We start from the raw sequence: 25,397 nt of genomic DNA on the forward strand, positions 1-25,397 counted from the left end.
TTCATTATTCTTTGCTTTGTGAATAATCAAATTTCATTACAAAAACTTGCTCCCATAAGTAGGCTACAATTTGTTAAAGAATATCATTTCAGCCAAGAGGACAAATGATTACTGCAAACAGAAAGTAATCTCAGATTCTCTGTTAATCTATCTGAAAAGACACAGTTTTTCATTTTGCACATTTCACTATTTGCATATGCCACCTTTTGGCAAAGAAAAATGGGGAAAAAGTCCAAAAGTCAACAAGCCCAGACATTTGTGTCCCCCTCCCCACTACTATATTCCCCCTACAAGATTTGGCTTCTCTATGCATAACTACGATTCGAGGCAATTAAAAAGTTCTGCACAAGTTTAATCAACAAATTTCCCACACACGCGCGTGCGTGGCACCCCCTTTCATCTCACTTCCCGCCCCACGGCCCGTCGTCGTCTTTAGTCACAGTGTAGTAATCATTCCTGCTGTTGCTTCCTCGTTTGTTCGTGCATTTCATTTCACACATGAGTTGACGACTAGCGGGTGACTAGGGACAGAGTGTGGAGAAGGGTGGTCTGTGGGGTTAAGTGAAGGAAGCTCTCAGAGTAGTCGTAGTCGAGTGAGGTGTAGGTAGGTCTTTGGTCTCCTCATATATATGTACATACATATATAGGTATATTGCTTAGTAACTTTTGTTGCACAACACACAAAATTTCCTTTTCGTCAAAGTAACACACACACACACACACACACACACATTTACAAAAAAAAAAAAAAAAAAGAGATACATCGACTCGACACAACTTGAAATTGCACAAAAAATTCATTTGTAGTCAGGGGTTACCTTTGCCAAGAGAACATCGTGAGTGAATGAGTGAATAGGTGGAAAAAGTCTTCCCTAAATTTCTTTCAAACTAGTCGACTGTCACGTATCCTAGATAAAATAACGATTACATCAATAATTTCATTCATTTATCTCTGATCATAATGAGGAAATTCACATCAATAGGGAAAATGTAGGAGCTATGGGAATAGTTTTAATGACATTGCCAATATACCCGCCTCAATTAATTTGGCTACAGGGTATTTAAGCGAGCTGGCAAATTAAGTTGAATTTACTGCGAGGAGGCTTTAGGCCAGGCTTCTGTTATTAGCATAATTTTCGCTGTCTGTTGCAAAGGAAGGAAGGGGACAAGAGCCACTGGACTGACAGGGTGGGGTAGGCAATGATGTAGGGGAGATGGCAAAACAAGTTGCACGAAAAAAGTAGAAAAGAAGATAACAAAAAAAAAAAAAAAAAAAAAAAGAAAAGGTGGAAAATTAATTTCGTGTCTAGCGCATGCGCAACTTGTCTTGAAAGTTGTTGTCGTTGTCGTTGTTGCTGTTGTCGTTGTTGATGTTGTTGCTGTTGTTGTTGCTGTTGTTCTTCTTTTGCTAGTAATTCTACTAGCCTTGGCAGCTTCCTCATTTGCCTGCTGCTGTTGCAGTTGTAACATTTTAATTATGCTGCCCGTTAGTTGCTCTTGCCAATGTTGTTGCTGCTGCTGCTGTTGCTGTTGCAAATGGCTCGTAAATTGCAGGCGCAAATAAATTTGTTTGAAACATGTCTAAGCAATGTGCAAAACGTAATAAAGAAGGAGGATTTTTCTCTTATTTGTGACTTGACTGACTTGTCTCTTCAAAATAATACTCTAAATGAAACCTCTAAACACAAAACTATTTATATGAACTTTCAATTGAATTGCTTCATTTCAGTACTCTTATTTTATATACATTGTACCTAAAAATCTTAACAATAGAAAAAATCATAGTACTTCATTGCAACTCTAATGGCGATGCCAACAGCAGTTACACCCGCAACACACTGGTCAGGAGCTGCTTCAGCTTCAGGTTCTACGTCAAGACACGATTTCCTTCACCGCTAACTGCCGCCACTGCCCCTGCCACTGCCTTCCAAATCGAAGTAACTTGGTTAAAAGCTCTCGCCATCTCTTTCTTTCGCTCTGACAGGCAACTGCTGCTTGCGAGCCCCATCCTAGCCCCATCTAGCCAGAAGCCAACTTCAGTTTCAGGCATCTCCGGGCAACTAACTCTGCCACTCACAAAGTTGCCAAAGGTAAAATGCCAAGCAAACCGCTTGTCAATCGCTTGGCCAACTTCACGACTTGTTTCTCTATCGATATATGTACATGGAAGAAGAGGTATGTGGATTTTGTTTACACTTTTGCTCACTTAACAATTAACAAAAAATATCAAATTGTTCAACTTTTGGATTAAATCATTCTAGCTTTATGTCAATGAGTGGTCCATTGAAAAAATTGTATAAGTTACTGAGCTTCATAAATATGGAAAGGGTATATACATAGGCAAAGCTGTTGGCACTCAGTCTACAATTATTTTCCCTCTTTTATTTATTTCTTTATTTTTTTTTTTTTTTTTTTTTTTGCCTCCTCTCAATGCACGTTTTGCCATTTTCTACTTATTTTCCATTCTTTGTCAAGATCGCATCAAGTCGATAATGTCGCCCGATTCTTCAGCCTCTGTGGCTTGCCTGCCTGACCGCCTGTTGTCGTTTCATTAAAAATGATTGATTGGCAATTAATAGAACTACAAAAAAAGAGAAAAACAAGAACAACACAGATGAGCAAAAAATCAACAAGAAATGTCCTTGGCCCTGGACAGAAACGAACAAAGTCCAAACAAAAAAATAACACAGAAACGAAACTGAAAACTATTGATTTGTTTATTATGCAAATTTTTAATAAAGTGTACAATATTTGTATCGTCTGCATTTGCATGTTTATTATTTGTTTGATTTATTTGCTTGCATTTGGCTTTTGAAATAAATTAAACAAATATGTTAAATTAATATTGACTACGACATTGCCGCGACTAGCGTATGAACAAATTAAATCAATATTTTCCACAATGTTGCACCGAATTATGCAATTCCAAATGACAATACAAAAAAAAAAAAAAATGAAACACACAAATTCAGTTTCACAGAACTCAGAGCAAAGATTCACAAGAGACAACATTAAATGCGAATATTTTATCACATAACTTCCAATTAAAGCAAATTTCTTTTTGGATTTTTAGATTGCTACTTGACCTATATCGGGTCATTAACGATTCTTTGCGATCATTGTACATCTTCTCTTTGAGAATTTCTGCAAACTCATCATAAATTGTTTTCATTAAAAAGAATTCCAACTGCTTAATAAATTGCCTTTCAGAAAATAACTGAAAATTTGACTGAAGAGCCAAAAAAAATTGTCTTTTTTTGTTTGGTTTCTCTGCAGTCAAATTGGAATAGGAACAGATTGCTTAGTTATACATGTTAACTATGTGTTTCTAGTCAATTGCCTAGCAGTGTTTATATAGTAAATGCTGTAAGTAAACATTTTGAATTATTTCATTGAACTTTTATATTGATGAAGTGAATTTGGATTAGCTTACTAAAATGCCCCCAAGAGTGAAGTGGAATGTAAATGTCAAGTGTTGGCCATATACATATGTATGTATTCAAGTTTAATTTAATTTAACCAACCGAATGCAATTCACTTTCTTTAAAATCACTTTCTACGCAAAATATTTGCCAATTAAAACTCTTAAACAAACTTTCCTCGTCTTACCAAAACACCGAAAAAAAAAAAAATATCTATAAAAAAAAAACAACAACAACAACAACATAGACGAAAAAGTAAATAAATAAACAACAATTTTAAATGCAGCTTCCTCTCTTACGGTCGCTATCTATCTCTCTCTTGCTTATGGTCTTGCTCTGGACCATCTTTCGTTTTATGTGCTGCCAAAAGTTTCGGCAACTAAAAGCGCAAAAATTTTCTCACACGCGTAAACAAAGTGGCCCGGCAAAAGGCGTTGTCTACCTGAGCCCAGGTAAGAACTGGTACCAAAAACTCAAAGAACGAACAAAAACAAGAAGAAGAAGCAGCCAGCCAGCCAGCCAAGCCAAGCCATGAGAAGCCGAAGAGGAGAAGCCACAGACAAACATGTCGAAGTGCCTTGCAAATTGTGTCGTGTCATGTAAAATACAGAAAAAAGAGTGCAAAATGTGTTTTTTGTTTCCTCTAAGCGCGGCCTTTTCTTACTTTTTTTTTTTTTTTTTTTGTATTTTCACACTTTCCATGCCACAGGCAAGGCAGATAAAGGCACTTAGAGCTGGCGGGGGAATGAGATGAAAGAAAAAGCAAAAAAAAAAAAAAAAAAACAAAAAAGAATACATGTAAGCAAACACCTTAAAAGTGAGTTACTTAGACAAAGTCTCTAGAGAAGATGCGGCAAAAATTGTCTAAGATGCTGAAAACTTGGCCAGGTCTATACACTCACACTCACACACACACACAAACGTAAATAAACCCTCGCACACCCATATTTATACACACATTAATATGTATTTGTATGTAGGGCTTCTTTTTATTTTCGTGTATATGTGTGTGTGTGGGGTTTTTTTTTCTTTTGCGGTGTAGGAACGTTATGCTATGGTAATACGATATGGTCTATGGGAAGTGCTAAGCTTTTTAGGTGGGACACAAAGTTGTGACTGTTAGCAGGTCAGAGGGTTAAGTTGGGATTATAAAGTGAATTCTGAATGAACAAAACTAGGTAAATGCAAATATATAACTAGAATAAAGTGCACGAATAGTTGAAAGACGATAAAAATATAAGTATGTATGTATGTATTTGTATGTATGCATACATAATTTATAAGGTTTGCATAATTCATATTAATTATAAGTAACTATGTATTATTCTTATTTACTTTTACATTAGCAAAAGCAAGCTACTTAATTTCAAATTGAAATTGCAACTAACATTAAACAGAAACTTAACACATTGGATTACTCGTTGTTAGATAATTCAATATAGAGCCTTAGTTCTCATGAAATGAAATATGTTTGTTAACACCTTTTGCCATACATCATTCCCTGAAAAACCATTTATTAAGACTAAGTTCAAAAGACATTTTATTTTTTTGAGAAGAAAAACAAAACGAAAGGCATAATTTAGATTTTCTGGAAGCAACTAAAACCACGCGTGGCCCTGAGCAGCTAATGAACAATCGTATTTACTTGAAACTTCAAAGCTTTTAAAATATATGTATATGAATGGGAACATCTGCCATTCATCTTCATTTTTGGCCTGACTGCGTTCTGTGGCGGCGATCATTTGAAATAATTTTTTTTTTTTTTTTTGGTTTTTTCTCTTTTGTATACCTCTCTATGCAGTCATTTCCTCATTGCTTCTAAGAAAATTCATCGAGTCCAAAATACGTTGAGTTGGCGGCGGCATATCAAAAGGGTAAAACTCAAAATTCAGACAGTTCATAAAGATTCTCGAATACTTGCAAAGACTATACACACATACATATGTATGTATGTAATTTGCTCTCATTTCAAACAAAAAAAGACAGACCATTAAAACTATTTTGCATGGATATGATGTGTCATGTGCCACAGTGGACACTCAATGAAGAGGGCTCTATGAATGAATATCAATCAAATTGAGCTAACATGCATGTGTCTCCCCTTTAGTTGGATGAAATCATTGAAAAATCCTACAATTAGATCGTTTAATGCAGTTATGCATATGTAGAGAAACATCTTCTTTCCCCACTGGATGATGATGATGAACTGCTTGAGTTAGAGACTGTCTGTGTTCTCTGTCTGTTGGCTCTTTGATCTTCTATTTTTTTGCGCCCTCGCCTCGTTGAATGAAATTTATGTGAAAAGTGCAAGTGATCACTGATCAACTGAACGGAAGCGCCTTCCAGCCAAAACGTAATCAGAGAGAGACAGAGAGAGAGAGAGAGAAGCATTAAAACAACAAGCCAATTAATTGAAAACAAATTGGCCATTAAATATACCAAAACACTACAAACACGAGAAAAAAAAAAATCAACTAAAACACCAAACAAGAGACCATAATATAACAACCGAAATCTTAAACGATCGTCAAAGATTTACACACACTTAAAAACAAAATAAAAACTAAGCGAAACGAAACGAAACGAACAGCTGGTCGAATAGTTCAAAACCGAATCGGATCGATAGATGGCTTGATTAAATTTTTAAAGACCAACGGTTAAATGAAGCGAGAGAGATATTTATGTATGTATGGATTTATCTATATAGTGGGTACACGGATCGATGCTTGTAAAAAGAGTTTCGACTGATCAATAAGATCAAACGAAATGACCGGCCGCTTCAATGGCTTGATTAATGTTGCGCCACATCAATCAGAGTTGACTTTGGGGTCTACTCGGCCCCCTCCCAGCCCCCCCTTTATACCACATCACCACCACCGGCATAAACACACATACACAAATCTTTGAAACAGGGCGGCGCCGCATAAACAAACAATCGACAATCGACGATCAATGATCGGATCAGAGAGAAAGAGCAAAAGCGAGAACAGAGAGAGAGAGAGAGAGAGTGAGACAAAAATAGACACCCACACTCAAAAAAAACCTGATGACTGATCAAGAGAGAGAAGAAGAAACGGAAAAAAGAAATAAACAAAACCAACGAACAAAAAAAAATTGCCAAACAACACAGTTTGTTGTTGTTGTTGTTGTTTGTAGTTGCTTAGTTTAAAGATCACGATCTTCCTTCTTATGCCAAAATGGGCAAAAACCTAAAATGAAAATCCTCCCCACCCCCTTACCAAAAGGCAACAGAAAATCACGTTTGTGATCTTGACTTTAGACCGCAAAAAACCGAAACCTAAAACCAAAACCAAGTCAAGCCAAGCCAAGCCAAGCCAAAACCGAAACAAAACGAAACTCAAAATGGCAAGAAAAGTCACCAGAGTTGGGAAAAACGTTTACTTATATAAAACCCCGAGACTGAAAGCAAATCAGAGGCTGAGTTGATTAACAATCCCTTTTCGATTTAGCCACAGAAAATGAGTCAAGAGGCCGTTCGTTTCGCAATAATTCACTTTGATTCGCTAGTTCTAAAATGAAGTTCATAATAAATCAATTTACATTCAAAAATGATTTGAATACAAAAATCTGATGGGAATTGTCTATGTAGAGATTTTTAACTCCTAATGCTTAGTTTTTCATCACTTGGTTTTCATTTCCCCATGTTTTGGCTAAAGTCCATTCTATATCTTCCTATAATGTGGGTTTAATTTATATATAGAGATAGTTTTTCCCGTTTCTTTGTTGATATTTGTTTAGTTTCTGTTTCAAAGAATGGCTAACTCATAGGCATCAAAGATCAAGATCAATTTCAATTGATGAAACTTCTTAGCTGTTGTCCCCCTTTTCGCTTTAATGTGTTTTCCCCCCATCCAGCATTACCACCACCTCTGTGCCTTTGGGCCTGAAGACAAGTTCTACTTGTTTGGCTTTTTTTCTTCTCTTTATCGCATATACTTTGTTTTTTTTTCTCTGTGTATGTTTTTTATACTTTTCTTGGCTTTTTTTTTTCTATGTTTCTTGTTGTTTAACCATTTCTGTGTGTTAGTGTCTTTGGTCTTGTTCTGTTTTTTTTTTTTTTTTGTTTGTACTTGTTGTTAATGCAAAGTGTTGTATTTGTTGTTGTTGGAGCTGTTGGAGCAATTTCGGTTAACATGACAATAGGTGGGACAAAGAGAGAAGATATTGTTGACTGAATAGAATAGACCAAAATGAGTTCACTGAGGTTGGACTTGAAAATTTTTAAACGTTTTTTGTTGGTGTTGTTGTTGTTGTTATCCCTTATTTCCGGCTTGACAACTTTTCGCCTAATTTTGTTCAATTGTTGAAATCTATATACATATGTATGTATGTAGATTGTGTGTGTGTGTGTTTGAATATAAATTTCTAACTAATTTCGCATTCATTGCAAGAGCATTGCTCTGGCAATTGGGCCTAATTAAAGGTATTTCCCCAGTGAGTTCAGTTCCTCTTCCTCTACATCATATTTTCATATATGTATGTACATACGTGTAGGGCATAACAACAACAACAACAATAACAAAAAACACAACTCTTAACTCGCAAAAAAAAAAAAAAAAAGGAAAGAGAAAAAGGTGAAAAATCAAATGTTTGGAGTTTAGCTTGGCCCACGGTTTGGTTTTTCTTTGCTGTTGTGCCTCTTGCACAACCTCAAAATGGCAACTCATCAATTTTCCACATGTGATTTATTAACTAATTTTTCGCCGCACGTGGAAATTCATTAGGGGGCTGTGCCGAGCAAAGAGAATGCCTTTCATTTTCTTATTTTTCACATTATTAGCAGAAAGTGTGTGGTGATGGGCGATCAGAGGCGGTGCGGCGGGTGGCAAGGACAGGGGCTGCCCTGTCTAAGAAATATGTGAAAAAAATGAGCCCACGGGCCCAGGAAAAGTGTATGGGCATTAATTATTTGCGTTTTTTTCTTCTGTTTTGTTGGGCATTGAATAATGCGTTTGAAATTGTTTTCTTTTGCTAAGTATCGTTTTTTTTTTTTCCTGCTGTTGAAGCATAAAATTAATTTTAATGATTTCCTATAATAGATAGATATTGCAGCAAAGTAAAAAGAAAAAGACAGTGGCTTTCACTTTTCATGTGAAAATTAGGGAAAATATTTGCCATTCATGGATTTTTTTCCTTTGCATGCAAGTTTTCCAGTCGGTTATCTTCACTTTTTTGGTTTATACTCTTCAAAAAGTGAGGCATCACTTATGTATGTTTGAGGACTTTTCTTAGAGGGTGTAGCAAATGCGGCTTTTAAGAATTTAAACCGTTTTGCTAATTATCGTTGCATCATAAACACAGTCCAATTTAGTCAAATTTAATTTCCTTTTTAGAACATTTAAAAACAAAAAAAAACTGCACGACTTTTGCAGACAGTTTGAAACTCCTTCTATCCCTTCTGCTGCCCCTCTTGTGTTCAAAAGAAAACGTCTGCTGTATGGCTAATTTCATTTTTATGACTTTTATGCGCCGTCTTTGCGTTTTATCCTCCCTTTTTTTCCTCTTTTCTCGTTTTATATATTTCCTTTTGTCTTTTTGGCAAAGTTAGTTGGAGTCCGGAGATGATTTATGGCGAATATTTTGCTTTAGATTTTCGCGAATTTTCGTATACTCTTGAGAAATATAACTTACAAGCAGGGCAAAGTCCAACTAACAACATGATTTAAGTTTATTATTGATTATTAATGGGTTTACTTTGGGATCACATTCGAAATGGTCTTGTAGTCACTGCTTATGATCGGTTGATGAGTTTGCTAGAAGGGTATCTAAATTGTGTTGTGGTTAACTTAGCTTTTGGGTAAGTATTTTTTTTTTTTTTTTTTCATATTTCTCTTTACCAACTGCTCTGCGATTGGCGTTAAAAATATTGCCAAAGTTGCCATAAATTTTCTTGTATTTTGACAAGTAATAAAAATGCAGGCCACAAAATGCAAATACCATAAATGCAATTCGAGAAGCAGCAAAAGAAGATAAGCAAATGCACAAGAGAGACAGACCAAGAGAGAGAAAAAGAGAGAGAGAGGGAAACTAATTTGCATTTTAAAATCCCAAAACAAAAATGAAAAACAACATCAACAAAATATTATCTTGAACAAATGTCAACGGATTCGATAGATGATTTATTATTTTAAAACCTTCTTTTTATTCATTCATTCACATAAATTTGTATTTTTTGTGGAATTTTTTTCGATTAAAGTTGATTTTAGGCATTTCTTTTATTTGTCGTATATTGTTAAAAACTAATTATCATCATAAATTTGTGGGGCCAGAGAGTTCATTGTTCGATTTTCTATTATTTTTGGTCATATTACCATAAAACGTAATCACTTAATCAATTTTATTATTGTACGAAAATGGATAACGAAACATTGTATTTTGGGCTTCCATCTCTGATCTTTTTTTTTCTTCTATTTTAAGAGAGTTAAGCGCATAAAAGTTCAGTTTATGAGCCAAGTGAATCGTTCGGTTTGTTGTTGTGGTCCGGTTAATGAATATGAAGTTGGTTCTGTTTATTTTTATGGTTCCAACTGATGTTTGGTTTATATCGAATGGAATTGACTTAGTACCTACTAGTAAGTTTTTACTGTCCCTTGGTAATAGATTCTTGAATACAGAGTTCGATTCTTGTTTATAGTGCTATGTAATTAGAAAGAATTTGATGATGTAACATTAAAATCTGTTGGCTTAAGCATCATGTGAACTTCACCAAATAGTTGGTCGTAAAATTAAACCCCACTGATGACAAATGAAACCATTTAACATACATATTATGTATGTATGTATGTGAAAATCTTCGATAAATAGGTTTTTGTAATTTTTCAATTAACATCCTTCGATTAACATTTGCTTCCCACAATATATTGGCAATTAAAAGTGTGCACAAGTGAGAGAGAAAACAGCAGAAACCATTAGATAGCCCGTTCTACCGGCCAATAACGATACATTCCGTTAAGCTCTTACATAATCACCAATATATTTTCCACTCATAGCTATTTGCAAAGTTTTTTCAATTTCCCTCCTGTGTCTCAGTCTCACACAGGCAGACATTTCGACAGACAACAACTAACAACATATTCAAAATCATATAAATAAAGTCTTGGTAATTATCATAAAGCGAAATCTTGTAGCGCCAATATGAAGCTCATAACTTGTCCACCAAAGTATGTACATACATATACATATATATTTTTATACACCACAAGGAGGAAGCTAAATGACCATTTTGGGTAACTTCGTAACGATTTAACTTTCAATTTGCGTAATTTTCAAACAACAGCGAAAATACCAACTGATCCCTCACCTAATGACTTTTGCTCTATGAGAAATTGGGGGACTAACCAAAGAGCAAGCTAAATAGAGGCGTGGCCTCTTTGCGTGCGTGTATATAAGTGTGTGTGTGTGTGTGTGTGTGCTAAGGTGCACGCTTGTCATAAAATGCCTCTTATTATGTTGGCTATTAATTTTTACAGCTTAGACGCGACTGTGGCCCATTTGAAGCATGTTGTGCGCCTCCCATTCCACCATCTACGTGGCTATGCCCATGGTCCATCTCCATGGGTCAACCTGTGTGCTTAGAGATGATACGTGAAATGCTTTCTTAATCTGGTACTTAAGACTTTTCTATGTGAAATATTTAACATCACCAAAAATACATATGTATGTGGAAATTGAATATTTTTCATCGATATTATAATAATATACAGAATTTGCTTTAATTTCTTATACTCTAAGCTACAAATGGGCATTTGGTTTGGTTTCAACTTTGGGCTTATTTGTTTTGATTACATTTTATAGAACAACTTTAAAGGTCTTGAAAGTGTTTGATTTTTGTTGTTTTCTTTCTCTTTGCTACTCATCTCTATTGGTAACACTACCGACCGACCCACAAGGTCCGCCATTTCATGACCAAAAACGCAAACTTGTTGGCGCTCCATCGCAATTTATGACAACCATGCGAAATGGGCACCAGCAGTGGCTCGCTTGCTCACAGTGGAAGGCCATGCCATGCCTATGTTGCCGCCTATCGCCATCGGTACGCGTTCCTATCGCAGATGTACAACAAATTTATTTTTGCGTTTTTCGCCGAGCATCTGCCCCCCTCAATGACAGCGATTGGGGGGGCCAAGCAAAAGATACAAAGGAAAAGAAACAGAAAAGGGCAGGCAAGAAAGAAAGACGAGATGAATGGTTAAAGAAGGAGCTGGAGGAGGAGGAGGAGGATGAGGAGTTTAGGTGGGTGGACAAGAGAGGGCGGAGATTTTGCCATCATTAGTACTAACAAGCGACATTACGCGGCTTGTTTTTTTGGGTTTTTAAGATAGTTTTTGGTTTCTTTACTTTGACTTCTTTGTCAATGTGTATATGTCTTTGTCTCTATGTTTATTTAATGAGAATTTCTGGAATTTTTATTGCCCTTGCTGCCCCTAATGTGTGTGTCTCTGTGTCTAGCTCAGTGTGTACTTATCGTATTTTTTGATTTTTCATGGGTTTATTAAATTGTTTTATGTAATCGCCATCGGATGGGTAGCCAAATGTCATTATATACCTCATACACACAGTATGTATATAGAGTATGGACTCGAATACCAAAATGATTCTGAGGCATCTGAAATTGCTTATATGATTGTTATGGTTAGTTGTTGAATGAGGTTATGATTAGGCCAAGATCTGATGTGGCCAGCCGTAATGGGTTTATTGCTATTTGCGGGATTATACGATTATTACCTACGACGTTAATGTTGTGGCTGGCCAAACTAATTTTGTATTGCAATTGGATGAGTTCTTTTCTACTTACTTATTAGCTAATTGATTTTTGATTTTATTGTAAAACATACCTGTAAGAGAGAGAGAGAAACAGAAATAAAGACATTAGTTTTAATTTTCAGAAATAATATATATTCTACGATAGTTGGATTGGGAAAATCTTATAACTTAAACACGTCTCTTGGCAGTTGTCTTTTAGTGGCTTTAGTTCAGCCCTCCTGCTGTTTTTGTTTATTTCTAATATCCTGCCATCGTTTTTATTGTGTTTTTTTTTTTCTTTTGTGGGGGAGCGACGACAATAAACACGCCCACATTGAACGACGCAAAAATTGTCTTTTCGTAGCCCATAAAGCGCAGCGGTTGCTGCTTTCTGCTTGCTGGCGATATCATTAAAATCTCTTTTCGACAACTTTGCTGGCATATATATTGCCTGGTTTGCCTGTTTGACGCTCTCTATCCCTTCGAAAGCAATTCAAATGCTTCCTGTGGCGTTGCCAAACACCTTTGACCCGAATCACACCACATCACACCAAACCAAACCACACCAGAACCAGAACCACCCCCTGCCCATAGCCCATTCTAAAAGAAACCAACCCGCGGCAAGTGGTACAAACCCTCGAGGAACATCTCAAAATGAAATCAGTGCTTACATTAGGCCAAGTTCGCAGGCTTAGAGATACCCTGTATCTTAGCCTCGCTTAATAACTTTTACTTTTAAGCCACTTATTCAATAAAAACACATATGCCCCATTCCTTAAAGGGTATTCTCTAAAAAAAAAAAATGAGATCCTTGCAGAAAATGTCTCCCCTTTGTCTAATTTGATAAGAAAACGAAAAACGAAGAGAATCTTTCCGCTTGTAAATTGTTTTCTGCCAAGGGGGCGTGGCATTGTTAAGTGCTCAAATCGCTGCCGGCTTCGAATGCAAAAACAAAAAAGAAAACGAAAATCAACATGAAAAAAAAAAACGGAATAGAAATGTTTTCTGTTCTTTGATTTCAATTGTGCAAAAAAAACCTGACTAGAGCACAAAAAAACTTTTTCCTTAATTAAGAGCAGTCATATTTTTTTTTTTTTTTTTTTTGGGGTTTGGTACGGTTTCTTGTCGAGTGCAGCGGCGAGTCCTTTGTTAAACCCACAGTGGCCACAAAATTTATTGGCACAAGTGCAGAAAAGTTTTTGTTTCAGCCCAACACCTTTAACATGTTTTTGGCAGCCATGAAAAAGTGCAAAAAAAAGGCAAAAACTTTTAGCGTTTTGTTCAATTTTTTTCCCCCATTTTTACTGGGTGTGTGTGTGTGTGTGTCAAGAGCCAAGGTAATGGGTTAATTACTATTTGGCTTCTGGGGGTTAATTAGCAGTAAGTGGGCATGGTGGCTGGTGGGAAAATTGATTACAAAAACTGTTTAGCCAAGACTTTTGCGATTGATTGACCATCAGATGAAGTAATTTGCACAGATTTAATTAGGATTTGCTTTCGATAATATATGAATATTTGCAAATTGAAAGTGAACATTTTCTAGATTTCCAATAAATGAGTCATCCAAATGAAGTATAAGCAAATAGACTTTAGTTTTATCGACACAAGGGTGACTTTGAAATGGTCAATTGGTCCATGTGGGGGGTGAAATTCACTTTTGGCCCCCATCCACCCCATAGAGAAGGACTAAACAATTTCCAATTACTTTAATAACAATAACTCAATCAAAGCATCGTCTGTGAAAACCGAAAAACCCAGCCGAATCATCATCGTCATAGCAGGAAACATGAACAAAGTCAACCCCTAAGAATCTAACGTCGTCATCTCTCGACCGCCCCTTATCAACGTATGGTGGGGGAAACAATGAAAGAAAACCAACCTCTCGCTTTCAAATATTTATTTTATAAAGCTTACAAATTTCTGCTAAAAATTTCGCACATGAAAAGCAAATACAAGGAGTGGGGCTGGTTAGTTGGGCGAGCGAGCATATATGCATTGAATTCAAAAACCAAAACCAAAGGCACAAAGAAACTAACAAGCGGGGGATATCCTTAACCTTATCCCCTTCCATGTGTTACTTTAGCTTGCCGGCTCCATCTCTTTTAAGTGATTTCAACCCGGAAATGCCCATAAATCGATTTGGGAGACGACCGGGGGGGTTACTGGGTGTATGGGCGAAATCCTCCCTGGAACCGCAACCTAAGTCGATGTCGATGTCATCGTCGTCGTTGCTTTATGGGATAAATGAATGAATTGAAATGGGCGGCAAGTGTATCGACTTATGGTTGAGTTCAACATGAATGTGACACACTTGCACATAAGCTACACACACACTCTTTCTCTCTCTCACTCTCTCTATATATGTATATCTTTCTCCGTCTCTTTTTTTGCCTTCTAAAACCCTTTGCAACAATGCAAATAAAAGTTCATTACAAGCTTGGAATAAAAAAAGAAAAGAATACAAGTTGCCTGCCGAAGCGAGGCTTTTCCCCTTAATGTTGTTGTACATTTTTCTTTTTCTTTCTCGCTTTCCTCTTTTATGGTCAATGGCCTCAGTTTTATAGCGGGCGGAGGACAACGATGGACAACGATGACGACGGGTGGCAAGTGTGTCTGTCTGTCCGTCTGTGTGCTCCCGGAAATACTATATCCGTATAAAATGTATTGAAAGTGCCGTAGAAATTCTAAAGCCAAAAAGAGGAAATATATTAACAATAAGCAGTGATTTTTCAACTTTTCTTTATGCTGTGTATCTATGTAACATTATTATTTTGCAATATCAGCGATTGAAGGAAGTTTAGCCTATTATTTGAATGTGGATCAACATAATCGTCATATACCAATACAAAGTAGACAAATAATAATAGTTAAAAAGGTCAAAAAGCCTTTTAACTTGTCTTAAACCCTTATAAATGGTTTTGAAGTTCTTTAGAGTGACCAAGTCTACAAAGAGACAAAAGAATAGAAGCTTCAACCAGAAGACCACATTAAATTTGTGCCTTGAAATAATTACTATGGCACACACACACATACACCCCTGACCTATCCCTGCAGTTCGTGTCTGCGGAGACTCTCCGTCGAGTTTCCGGGGACATGTCTGATGTCTTGGGGGACATAGCGGCGACACGCTCATTTAAGTTGCGGCGACATTTAACATTAGATGGCCTAGCAATAAGGACAATCAAGACAACTGAGCGACATAGTCGACGGTATGTCCGCGGATGGTTTTTCGAAAATGTATTGAGGGACATTTGCAAAGAAATTTCCTCTGAACGTCGACGGTACGTCGGCAGGTCTTCTTTGCGTTCGTGTCAGAGGACGTTTCATCGACATTTGCTTTGAATGTCGACTGTTGATCGACGGATCTTCTTTGCATGCGCGTCAGAGGACGTTCCATCGACAATTGCGTTGAATGTCGACCGTTGGTCGGTGGGACTTTTTTTCATGCGCTTCAGAGGACGTTCCATCGACAATTACATTAAATGTCGATAGTGTTGTCCATACAAAAATAAAATACAAAATACAAAATTTTCTTTTTATTAATTTATTCATTTATTAAATTTTTATTTAACAGCAAGGGTATAACAATAAACATAAACAATAAATTATGTATCTACTAATGCCGCCGGCTGTACTCCTTGAGACATCTGCAACATAAAAAATTAAAATTTGTCACTTCTATTTTTAAAATTTAGAAACTTTATTTGAATTATTTTGAAATGCATGCAAACTTACCTTTATAAATTTTTAATAATTTAAATATTTTCGTTGTGATCTTTCACACTGAAATCTTTGACAACTGTCTTGTACGCAAATTTAAATCAAATGCAAAGAGAAACGAAAATTACAAAGCAACGCGTGCCGAAATGGTAAATAACCAGAGGGCCGGGGCTAACTTCGACCGCGTCAAAGTTTGTATACCCTTGCAACTTTTTTGGTAACTCTATCCTTACCTATTAGCCATCAATGTGGAAGAACGTTTTATATAAAAAGGCCTATGTTTGCGAAAGAATGGCCTACAATCATAGGAAATAACGAAGATATTGATCAAAGTCACTGTTTTCCACCGATCGTTCCTATGGGAGCTATATGATATAGTCACCCGATCTTTATCAAATTCGGCACAGTCATTAACATATATATTAAATTAAGAAATGTTTAATTTAAAAGCAATCGCGTTAAAAGTAACGAAGTTATTTACAAAAGTCACTGTTTTCGACCAATCGTTCCTATGGGAGCTATATGATATAGTCACCTGATCTTGATCAAATTTGGCATAGTCGCTTATAGGCGTAGTAAACTCTCTAATATTAAGTTTCACGACAATAGCTCAGAAAATAACGAAGTTATTGAGAAAGTCACTGTTCGTGACTTGGCCGTTTGTATTGGAGCTATATGATATAGTCACCCGATCTTGATCAAATTTGGCATCGTCGCTTATAGGCATAGTAAACTCTCTAATATTAAGTTTCACGACAATAGCTCAGAAAATAACGAAGTTATTGAGAAAGTCACTGTTCGTGACTTGGCCGTTTGTATTGGAGCTATATGATATAGTCACCCGATCTTGATCAAATTTGGCATCGTCGCTTATAGGCATAGTAAACTCTCTAATATTAAGTTTCACGATAATAGCATAGAAAATAACGAAGTTATTGAGAAAAGTCACTGTTCGTGACTTTGGGGTTTGTATGGGAGCTATATGATATAGTGGTCCGATCCGGCTGAATCCGAGATATACAACGCCTGCAGTATATACAAGCCTACGTGCAAAATTTCAGCTCTGTAGCTCTTACGGTCTAGGAGGAGTTTGCGTTGATCCAGACGGACGGACGGACGGACATGGCTAGTTGAACTCGTCTCGTCGTGCTGATCAAGAATATATATACTTTGTATGGTCGGAGATGCTTCGTTCTATGCGTTGCACACTTCTGACCAAAATTAATATACCCTTTTTGCAAGGGTATAAAAACAACAATGCAATGTCCCGTTTGAACTTTGTTCTTTTTGTCTTCCTTTTTGTGGCGTGCCGAAAACACAGAGTATGCTTGGCCATAACCGACGATGCATGTAAAATTATGTGAAATTTACATATGTTTCACATCAAAACAACATGCTTATTTAATGATCAATTTATGTATAAGTAACAAGTTATTGACAAATTATGTATGTATATATGTATATATATGTATGTATATATAAAAATAATATGAATATGGTAATTATGTTCAAATTTTTCCCTCATCCATAAGTAACAAGGGTATGGAAAAGCCGTCATGAAAATAAATATTATTTTATGCTGCATTTTTCCTATTCTTGCCTTTTTTTTGTGGCAATTTTTTTCAAGAAATTGTGTTTGCTCAACTGTTTTCGGTAGCCGAAGTGTTTCGATGACGACATTGGACAGTTCGGGCACCGTCGGCTGGTCTTTGCATGTCGACGCCGGCAGAATTTAATTCTGCCGACTTCGGTATAGTCGACGATGCGGCGACATTGTCGACCGGGGACATTTGGTACTGAAGGGATCTGATTATTTTTGCAATTGTTTAATTAATTGACAAAACTGTCACATATTTGGCATTTGGCATGACAATTATCATAAATTGTCGTTTTTGTTGCGAAAATCAAAATATTATTTCTAATATTATTATTGTTGTTATTATTTTTATTACATGGCAAGCTGGCAAAAAAAAAAAAAAAAGTGATTGCAGCAGCAACCCTCAGATTTTCATTATTTTTCTCCTCACATTCGAATGATAAAGGGCGGCAGGACGGCAGGGAAAAGAGGATGGGAGTACATCATAATGAAATGTCAACAGAAAAATGCAAAGGCAAAACAAATGTTGATGAAGAGGCGTTTGAATTAGGGTTGCTATATGCATACATATACATAAATATGTATATGTATGTATGTATGTATATCCTTGCGTACTTGTATAAAATATATGTATCATGCATAGGCATAATGTGGCTTGAGGCAATTTTTCATTTTATTTTTTGGTTGAGGGCGGCGAATAAAGGGAACCGTATTTATTTAGAATTTGGGGTTATCGAGTCTTTGAAGTGAGGAAGCGGAAATTGAAAACTTAATTGGCGAACGCAGCCGTCAGTTATGATATGTTTTGTATATTTTAGCTTTAATAGAAGCCATTAAAGTAATCTCCGCTTCGATCTTAAGAGAAATGTTATGGATATGGATATGTACATATGTATGTATATGGAGCCGTTTCCATTTGATCGGTGAGTGAAAATTGAGTCTCTGTTAAAAACAAAAACATACAAATCTCAGAGTTCTCTCTGAGGACCTAAACTCTCTGAAATCTCTGACACATATCAAAGCAAATACAAAAAAGACTAGCAAAAAAAAAAAAAAAAAAACATATAGAAACGAAAATCACAAACCAAATCCAGTAAATGGAAATTTTCTATGCATTTACCACCCCACCAGCCCCCATTCCAGCCATTTCAGTCACAACCCCGTCGACTTGAATTCACAAACACAGACCCAAAACCCATAAAAATGCAACAGACCATAATAATTTTGCAACGTTTTCCAGCATTTTCTGCTTTTGTCGCAACTTCTCTTTCCCACACCATTTCTCTTTCTTGGCCCTTTCCCTCTGTCTGACTATGCAAAAATGCAGCAGCCAAAAAACTGAAAAAGCGAAAAACGAAGCATATAAAATTATTATGTGACAAGCAGGGTCCAAAGAGAGAAGGATAGAAAAAGAGAGCGAGAGAGAGGGGGGTGAAAATCAGACTCAGCGCATATGAACAAGTCCCCAAATACACTCAAGTTGTTGACACAGAAAGGGTTAAAGGTCGCTTTGGTTTGGGGTTTTTTTGGGGCAACGTGTTCGGGATGGTCGCTCGTCTGGTCGGACCATTAAACTAAAGTAGATTTTTATTGAAAGTGTAAACATTGATGGTAAGATGGTGAGGTGTGCGCGTGTGTGTGGGAGGGGGGAAAATTATAAAATGTGAGCATGTTTGAGTTATTAAAATTTATATATTTAGGTTTTCCGAAAATTTCCTGTTCAGTAAATATTTGAAAAGTCTGAAAGCACTCTTAAACTTAATGGCTATGCTAATGGCATACGGAAGCCCCATAAAAGAGTTCCAGGAGTAACGGTGAGAGAGAAACAGAGATGTTAAAATAATGCATTTCATTTAATTGCTAAATATTCAAGTAGTTTATTGAAGAATTTAGAGTAACTAGACAAAAAATGCACAAAAAAGAGGGTAGGAATGAAATTATCGCAACAGTCATAAATTCTGTATGACATTTCGATAAAAATTTTATCGATTACCATTATTTCATTAACCATGACAACTCTAATTTCTATAATCGACGAGAGCACAGTTAATATCATAAGAGTCATATGATGAGTTATTTAACAGTTTACCACAAAGGAAAAGTTTATGCTCCTAATTGAATTTCGCATTTCATATGCCATCCACACATTATTTAGCAGTCTTTATCTTTCGCCCATTATCACCTATATAACACATATCATTTCAAAATCCGGCACGTTTTGTGCACTTTTTTGGTATTCGTTTCGTTTTTTTTCTCTGCCCACTTCTCTTCCGTGCCTGTTCGGGGCTAATAAACAACCTGCGCATTATTGTCAAACTTTTGTGCCATAAAATCAAATTTATGGTTTACCTGGCAACTCTAGATGGCACTGACTCGGCGGTCTCTGTCGTTGCTGTTGCCTGCTATTACCTTATTTCCTATATCTTACACTTTAAATAAGCATTAAATTGATACAGTAGAAGCAGAGGAAACTTTTCGCACTGCTTGCTGCTGGTAAAGGACTCCTAGGACACACTCTAATCGCTTTATAACTTCTAACGCAGTTTATCAGAGCTCTACCACGACGCACACACAGAGAGAGAAACATGCCACTCCATCCCTTTCATACACGCACACACACACACACACACACACCATTAAAAAGGCTCAAAAGCAAAAGAAGTTATTGTCACTAAAAATCTTTTCAGATGACGCAGGGACAGCAATCCAACCCAACCCACTAAACGGGGGCATTCCCTGACGCCTGTAACCACAACCCAATCTCCATAGAAAATGCTTCTTTTTCTCTCTCAAGTGTTTTGGTTTTTCCTTTATGTTGCTCACACTCACTCTCTCTCTCTCTCTGTCTCTCTCTTTCTCGGTGTTTTCTTTTCTTTTTTTCTCGCACTTTTCGCCGCCGAGGCGGAAATTATTGTCGGCGTCGGCATCTTGCAGTTTAGTTTTTCTTTTCGTATTTTTTTTTTTTCTTTTTTTTTTTTTTTTTTATTTTGTTTTGAAAGGAAAACTTAGGGTGGTACATATTCATGAAATGTTTTTTAGTTTTGGCATACGTTTTTTTTCTTTTCTTGTTTTCTTTTGCGGCTCTTTCTTTCTCTACGGCATACGGGAAGTACCCCGTGGCAAAAAGTGGGCAACGATTAGCTCTGATGATTGACTAACTGTTAGGGGTAATCTTTATAACACAATCTTTATGACACCTCCATAGAACAACAATGTGATTCACAAAATGTAGATGGATGAATCATAGTGGCACACCTACAATCTGGGCCCTGTACCTCTCTTCTGTTGCCCTCTATTCAAGATAAGATATTCTTATCTTATCTTGTCAAGCACTCAACTATTGGGAATTATATATATTGGCCATTCCATTTGGCACTCAATCACAGTTCGATTGCACTGACTAACGAGTTAAGACCTCTACAAGAAACAAAAGGATACAAAATATTCAACATGCCACCACCACACGATCACGAGCGAGGATTATTCGGCATCCATTTCGGTGTATCCCTGGGAGGCCATGGACACCATCACCATCATCACCACGGGCCACCGCCGCCTCCGCACCATCACCACCACTACGGACCACCACCGCCGCCGCCGCCACATCATCATCACCACCACCACGGGCCACCGCACCATATCGATCACCACTATCATCATGGGCACCACGATCATCACTTTGATCACCACCATGGACACCATGAGCACCACCATCATCATCATGGTCCTCCACATCACCATCATGGCTGTTAGCAAGGATAAAGCTCATGATGTGTGATTCATTTGTGATTTGGTGTTTTTTTTTTTTTCTCTCTAACCCTAAACAACGAATTTTATTTATTTCAACAAAAATTTTATAATAAACAAAAAATGTGAAAACAAAAAAACAAAAAGGTGTTAAGTAAATGTAAAAAATGTCAAAGGAAAGTCGACAGTCCTATACAGTTCTATATTGTTAGAATTTGATCAGCCAGATGAGAATGTGGAAGTGTCAACACTAGTATCTTCCGTCGCTTTCACTCTCTTTTTGAATAGCCTCTTTGAAGGGTATTTAAGTTAACAGTGTAAATCATGAGAAACTTGCATAATATCTGTCTTCCTTTGCGATGTTAGCTGTTGATAAGTATCTGTATCTTTTTACCCTGCCAAGTGCGCATTTCTTTTTCTGTTTGCTTTTCCTGGCCATTGTTTTTGTTTATCTCTCTCTCTCTCTCTCTCTCTCTTTACTCGTTGAGAGGTCCCATCTTTCCAACTTGGTTCGTCATTGCAATCACTCAACAACATGCCCCAAGATTCAGCCAACAACAATAACAAAAAACAACAACATCAACAACTATGTAAAGTAAACATTTTAATTAAGAAAAAAGCCAAACAGCAACTTTTGTGCAGGTAAAAGGTAAAGTTCACTTCGCGCTTGCTGTTGCTCTCATATAATTAAATACAAATAACAATTAAGAAATATGTATGTATGCATATATACAAGGAATATACATACATACATAAAGCCGACAGACTTTCATGAACGATATGGCAAAACATAATTTAAGTTTTTTAATTAAAAAACGCTCTAGCAACTTTGGCATGAGAAATAGCGACATTTTTATGAATTGAGACATTAATTGTCAACGTCCATGAATAACGCTGATGGCCGGGCCTAGCCTAGCCTAACCAATGTGGGGATTAGACTCGATATTTTTTCTCATTACCTTTTTTTTATTTCGCTTTTCGAAATTTATTTGGAGCTGTCAATTTGCCGCCTGTCACATGAAATTGTCCAAAAATTGTTGATATGCAAATCAAAGTTGTTGCTATTAATTTTTTTCGTTTCGTCTCTTTCACTCTATCTGTTTTTTTAGTTTGTCGATTGAAAATAATTTTAATATTTAATTGACAGTTGCTGTTGCTGTTGTTGTTGAAATGGTAGAGAAAACATTGCTACCGATTCCATTAGTGCAAGTTGTCAACGGGAACTGATCTAAAATAATATTTGATACCCTATTTAAATGATGGACTACACGGAAGATTGGAAGAACTTATTAAGAATGAAACAAACTGAAAGAAGAAAGCAAATGTGCTACGACTTAAATATATTTTGAGATTGGTTAACTTTACTCCTAAGTAAAACGTGTCCTGTATCAGAAAAGGGTGACTAATTCTAGGTCCTAAATGTTCACGTTATTGTATAGAAATGATGAAAAATGTAAAGTTTTAGTAATGATGAATATAACTAGTTCAAATTCAAATTCAATAATATAAAAATAATCTATTACAGGTCATTGTTCGAGTCGTACCCATAAAAAAATCATGTTTCCATTTGCATTCTATATCAATTTAGCTGACATATTGCACATTTTAATGACAGAAAAGAAACCAAATGCAACAACAACAAGGATAAGTATAATGTCATTTCACTGATGATCATAATATGTATACATACATACATATATAGATAGGCACATATCATATTTCCAATGGTTTATACAAATACAACAGCAATACATAACGACTACCTACAAATTCAATATTCAATCTCCTGTTTTATGGTTTGTTTTTGCCTTTTGCTTTTTTGGGCGTGTTTGTTGGTCTTTTTTTTTGTGTCTGCCGCCTCACTTAATGGCAACATGTTTTACAACATTATTAGACAGGCGTCGGAGCTAAGCGAAAAAAAAAAAGAAAAAAATGTAAAACCCGCTGCTTCCGCTTTGCCCACCAAACGAATGGAAAGGGGGGGGCCCAGCCAAAATTTTAATTACCAATATTTCCAGGTGTCGTATCGACAACCCACACCATTTCGTTATTTGGGGGCAACATTTTGCATTTTATGACAGGCCGCGAAATGGATTTACATGTATGTATGTGTGTACATACATATGTGGGCTTACATATATTTTTCAGAATGTGAATATAGCCAACTTTATATGGTGGCTGTTGGCTAATTAGCGTTTTTGGGTGACAAACATTTCTAAATGGCTTGTAATTGGCAAACATTTTGTATAACCCATTGATTTATTAATTTCATGCGATTTAATTGAATTGTTGTCATTGCGGTCAGTTTTGTGTGGTCAAGGGGAGGGGTATGACAAGGGGGCCGTAAGCCTCTTAAATGCCAATCTTATTGAAAATTCCTACGAAATTGTCTTGTGCCAGACACACACACAAACAAACACACATACTTAGATTAGAAAAGGGGAAATGCGGTGTCAAAAGGTTGGTCTACTTATCAGCTTAGAATGTGGCGAAATTGATGGTTAAGACTTTAAACATTGAATATAGACATTTGATTAGATAAGTTTTACTATAATTTGTCTTGGGTGATTTTTTTCCCTTTGTTTCTGAGTGTATGCATTAGAGTGGCTCAACAAAGCTAAAAACTTTTCCTTAAAGAGACAATCAAGAGGCTCTGTTCGTCGATAATTAAGCAATAAGGCAAAACCATTTTATGTCAATCGTAAAATCTAATGAATTTTTATGGCAACAAATTCCGCGCATCCTTTTCATTAGGATTTATTTATTTTTTTTTAACATTTTAATGACCAGGCAGATGCAACACGGGCTAACAGCTATCCGTAGTTGCTATGTAATTTTTTATGTAAGTTTTGTAAGTGTCAGTAAGTTACCAGGCATGATCAGTGAATGATTCAATGATGGAAAGTCAATTCGGTAAGGCTATGAATAATATTAATCATGGGGTATAAAAAAGATTTCACTCAAAAATGCTTAAACTTGTCATTTCGTTATAAAAAGGCAACAAACAAAATCCTGACTTTGAAATATTTTGTATAATTATAATTTTGTTTTCTGCTGCTCTCTGTTTGCCAACTTCAATTAGGATCTTTCTTTGATTGTACCTTCTATATTCATTAGTCTCTGTCTGGACATTTATTTTTGGGTGTTAACCCGCATCATTAACATTCTTTTTTCACACTTAGCCATGAGACCGCCCCAACATTGTTACCTTCTGGTCATTGGCCCTTACCATCTTTTTGTGATTTTTTTTTTTAGACTTTTTTTTTTACAGTTTTCCTTTGTATTTTGTCTCTCATTTTCGGTATTCTTTTTTTTTTAGCCTTGGGCGCCAAAAAAAAAAAAAAAGAAGCGGAACGCAAATCATATTAATTTGAATTAATGAATTTAATTGCTACAAATTAGTCGAAGAGAGAGAGAGAGAGACCACCATCAAAGCGGCCAACTTTTAAGATATGTATATAGATAGATAGATGGCTGTAGATGGAAGGTTACATACGATATCTATATGAGTTTATAATGATCAAAGCCGTTAGCATTTGGCAAGTTTGTTCTCTCACTGTAATTATTTAAATTGCTATGCAAAATAATTTCCCCAAAAGTCCATAGCCCAGCATCGATGGCGATAATAAAGCAAAATTGTTAGATTACGTTCTTCGAAAAATGACATTAGCCAAATGGATCACGTTCACAATGAATTTAACGTCAACAAAAACGAAAAAATAATAAAAATTTTATAAAGAAGCCGCAGTAGCGACAGCAAGCAAGAAACAAGTCGAGATCAGAGTACTCTAAAATGTCGAAATTGAATGAGATTGAAATGAATTGAGAAATGAACCCAATATAAAGCCCTGTGTAATGACTAAAGCCCTTTTCCAACAAAGATATCAGCTAATTAGCTGATAGAAAGTTGTCCAGAGTTAGTTATTTAAATGTCTTATGTGATAAAAAATACAAACAATTTCACAAGAATATACATATGCTTAAAAGACACAGATCAAGTACCCTGTTCTTACTGCGGCAATTGTATAGTAGCTATGACAACAAGCTAACTGAAACTGAAACTAAAGCTGAAATTGATGCCAAAGCTGAAGCTGGAGAGACAGTGGCAAATGTGGCATCAGTAATAGCAGTAGCAACATGTTGTTGTT

The 25,397-nt window shown here is 36.3% G+C and overlaps 2 protein-coding genes across 2 annotated transcripts in view; one reads left to right on the forward strand and one right to left on the reverse strand.

Annotated features, from left to right (window-relative positions):
- The window catches only part of fz (frizzled), a 118,971-nt gene that overhangs the window by 29,514 nt on the left and 64,060 nt on the right, over positions 1 to 25,397 (reverse strand). The window lies entirely within an intron of this gene.
- Positions 20,884 to 21,395, forward strand: LOC137579930 (histidine-rich glycoprotein). Its single transcript, XM_068293825.1, has one exon. The coding sequence runs from the start codon at positions 20,953 to 20,955 to the stop codon at positions 21,253 to 21,255; it is 303 nt and encodes a 100-aa protein (XP_068149926.1). The 5' UTR covers positions 20,884 to 20,952; the 3' UTR covers positions 21,256 to 21,395.

The sequence above is a fragment of the Drosophila tropicalis genome, unplaced genomic scaffold (assembly GCF_018151085.1).
Source record: "Drosophila tropicalis isolate 14030-0801.00 unplaced genomic scaffold, ASM1815108v1 contig_805, whole genome shotgun sequence".
In the NCBI taxonomy this organism is placed as follows: Eukaryota; Metazoa; Arthropoda; class Insecta; order Diptera; family Drosophilidae; genus Drosophila; species Drosophila tropicalis.

Coding starts and splice junctions, on each gene's coding strand:
- LOC137579930 (XM_068293825.1), top strand. CDS start 20,953: ATGCCACCACCACACGATCACGAGCGAGGATTATTCGGCATCCATTTC.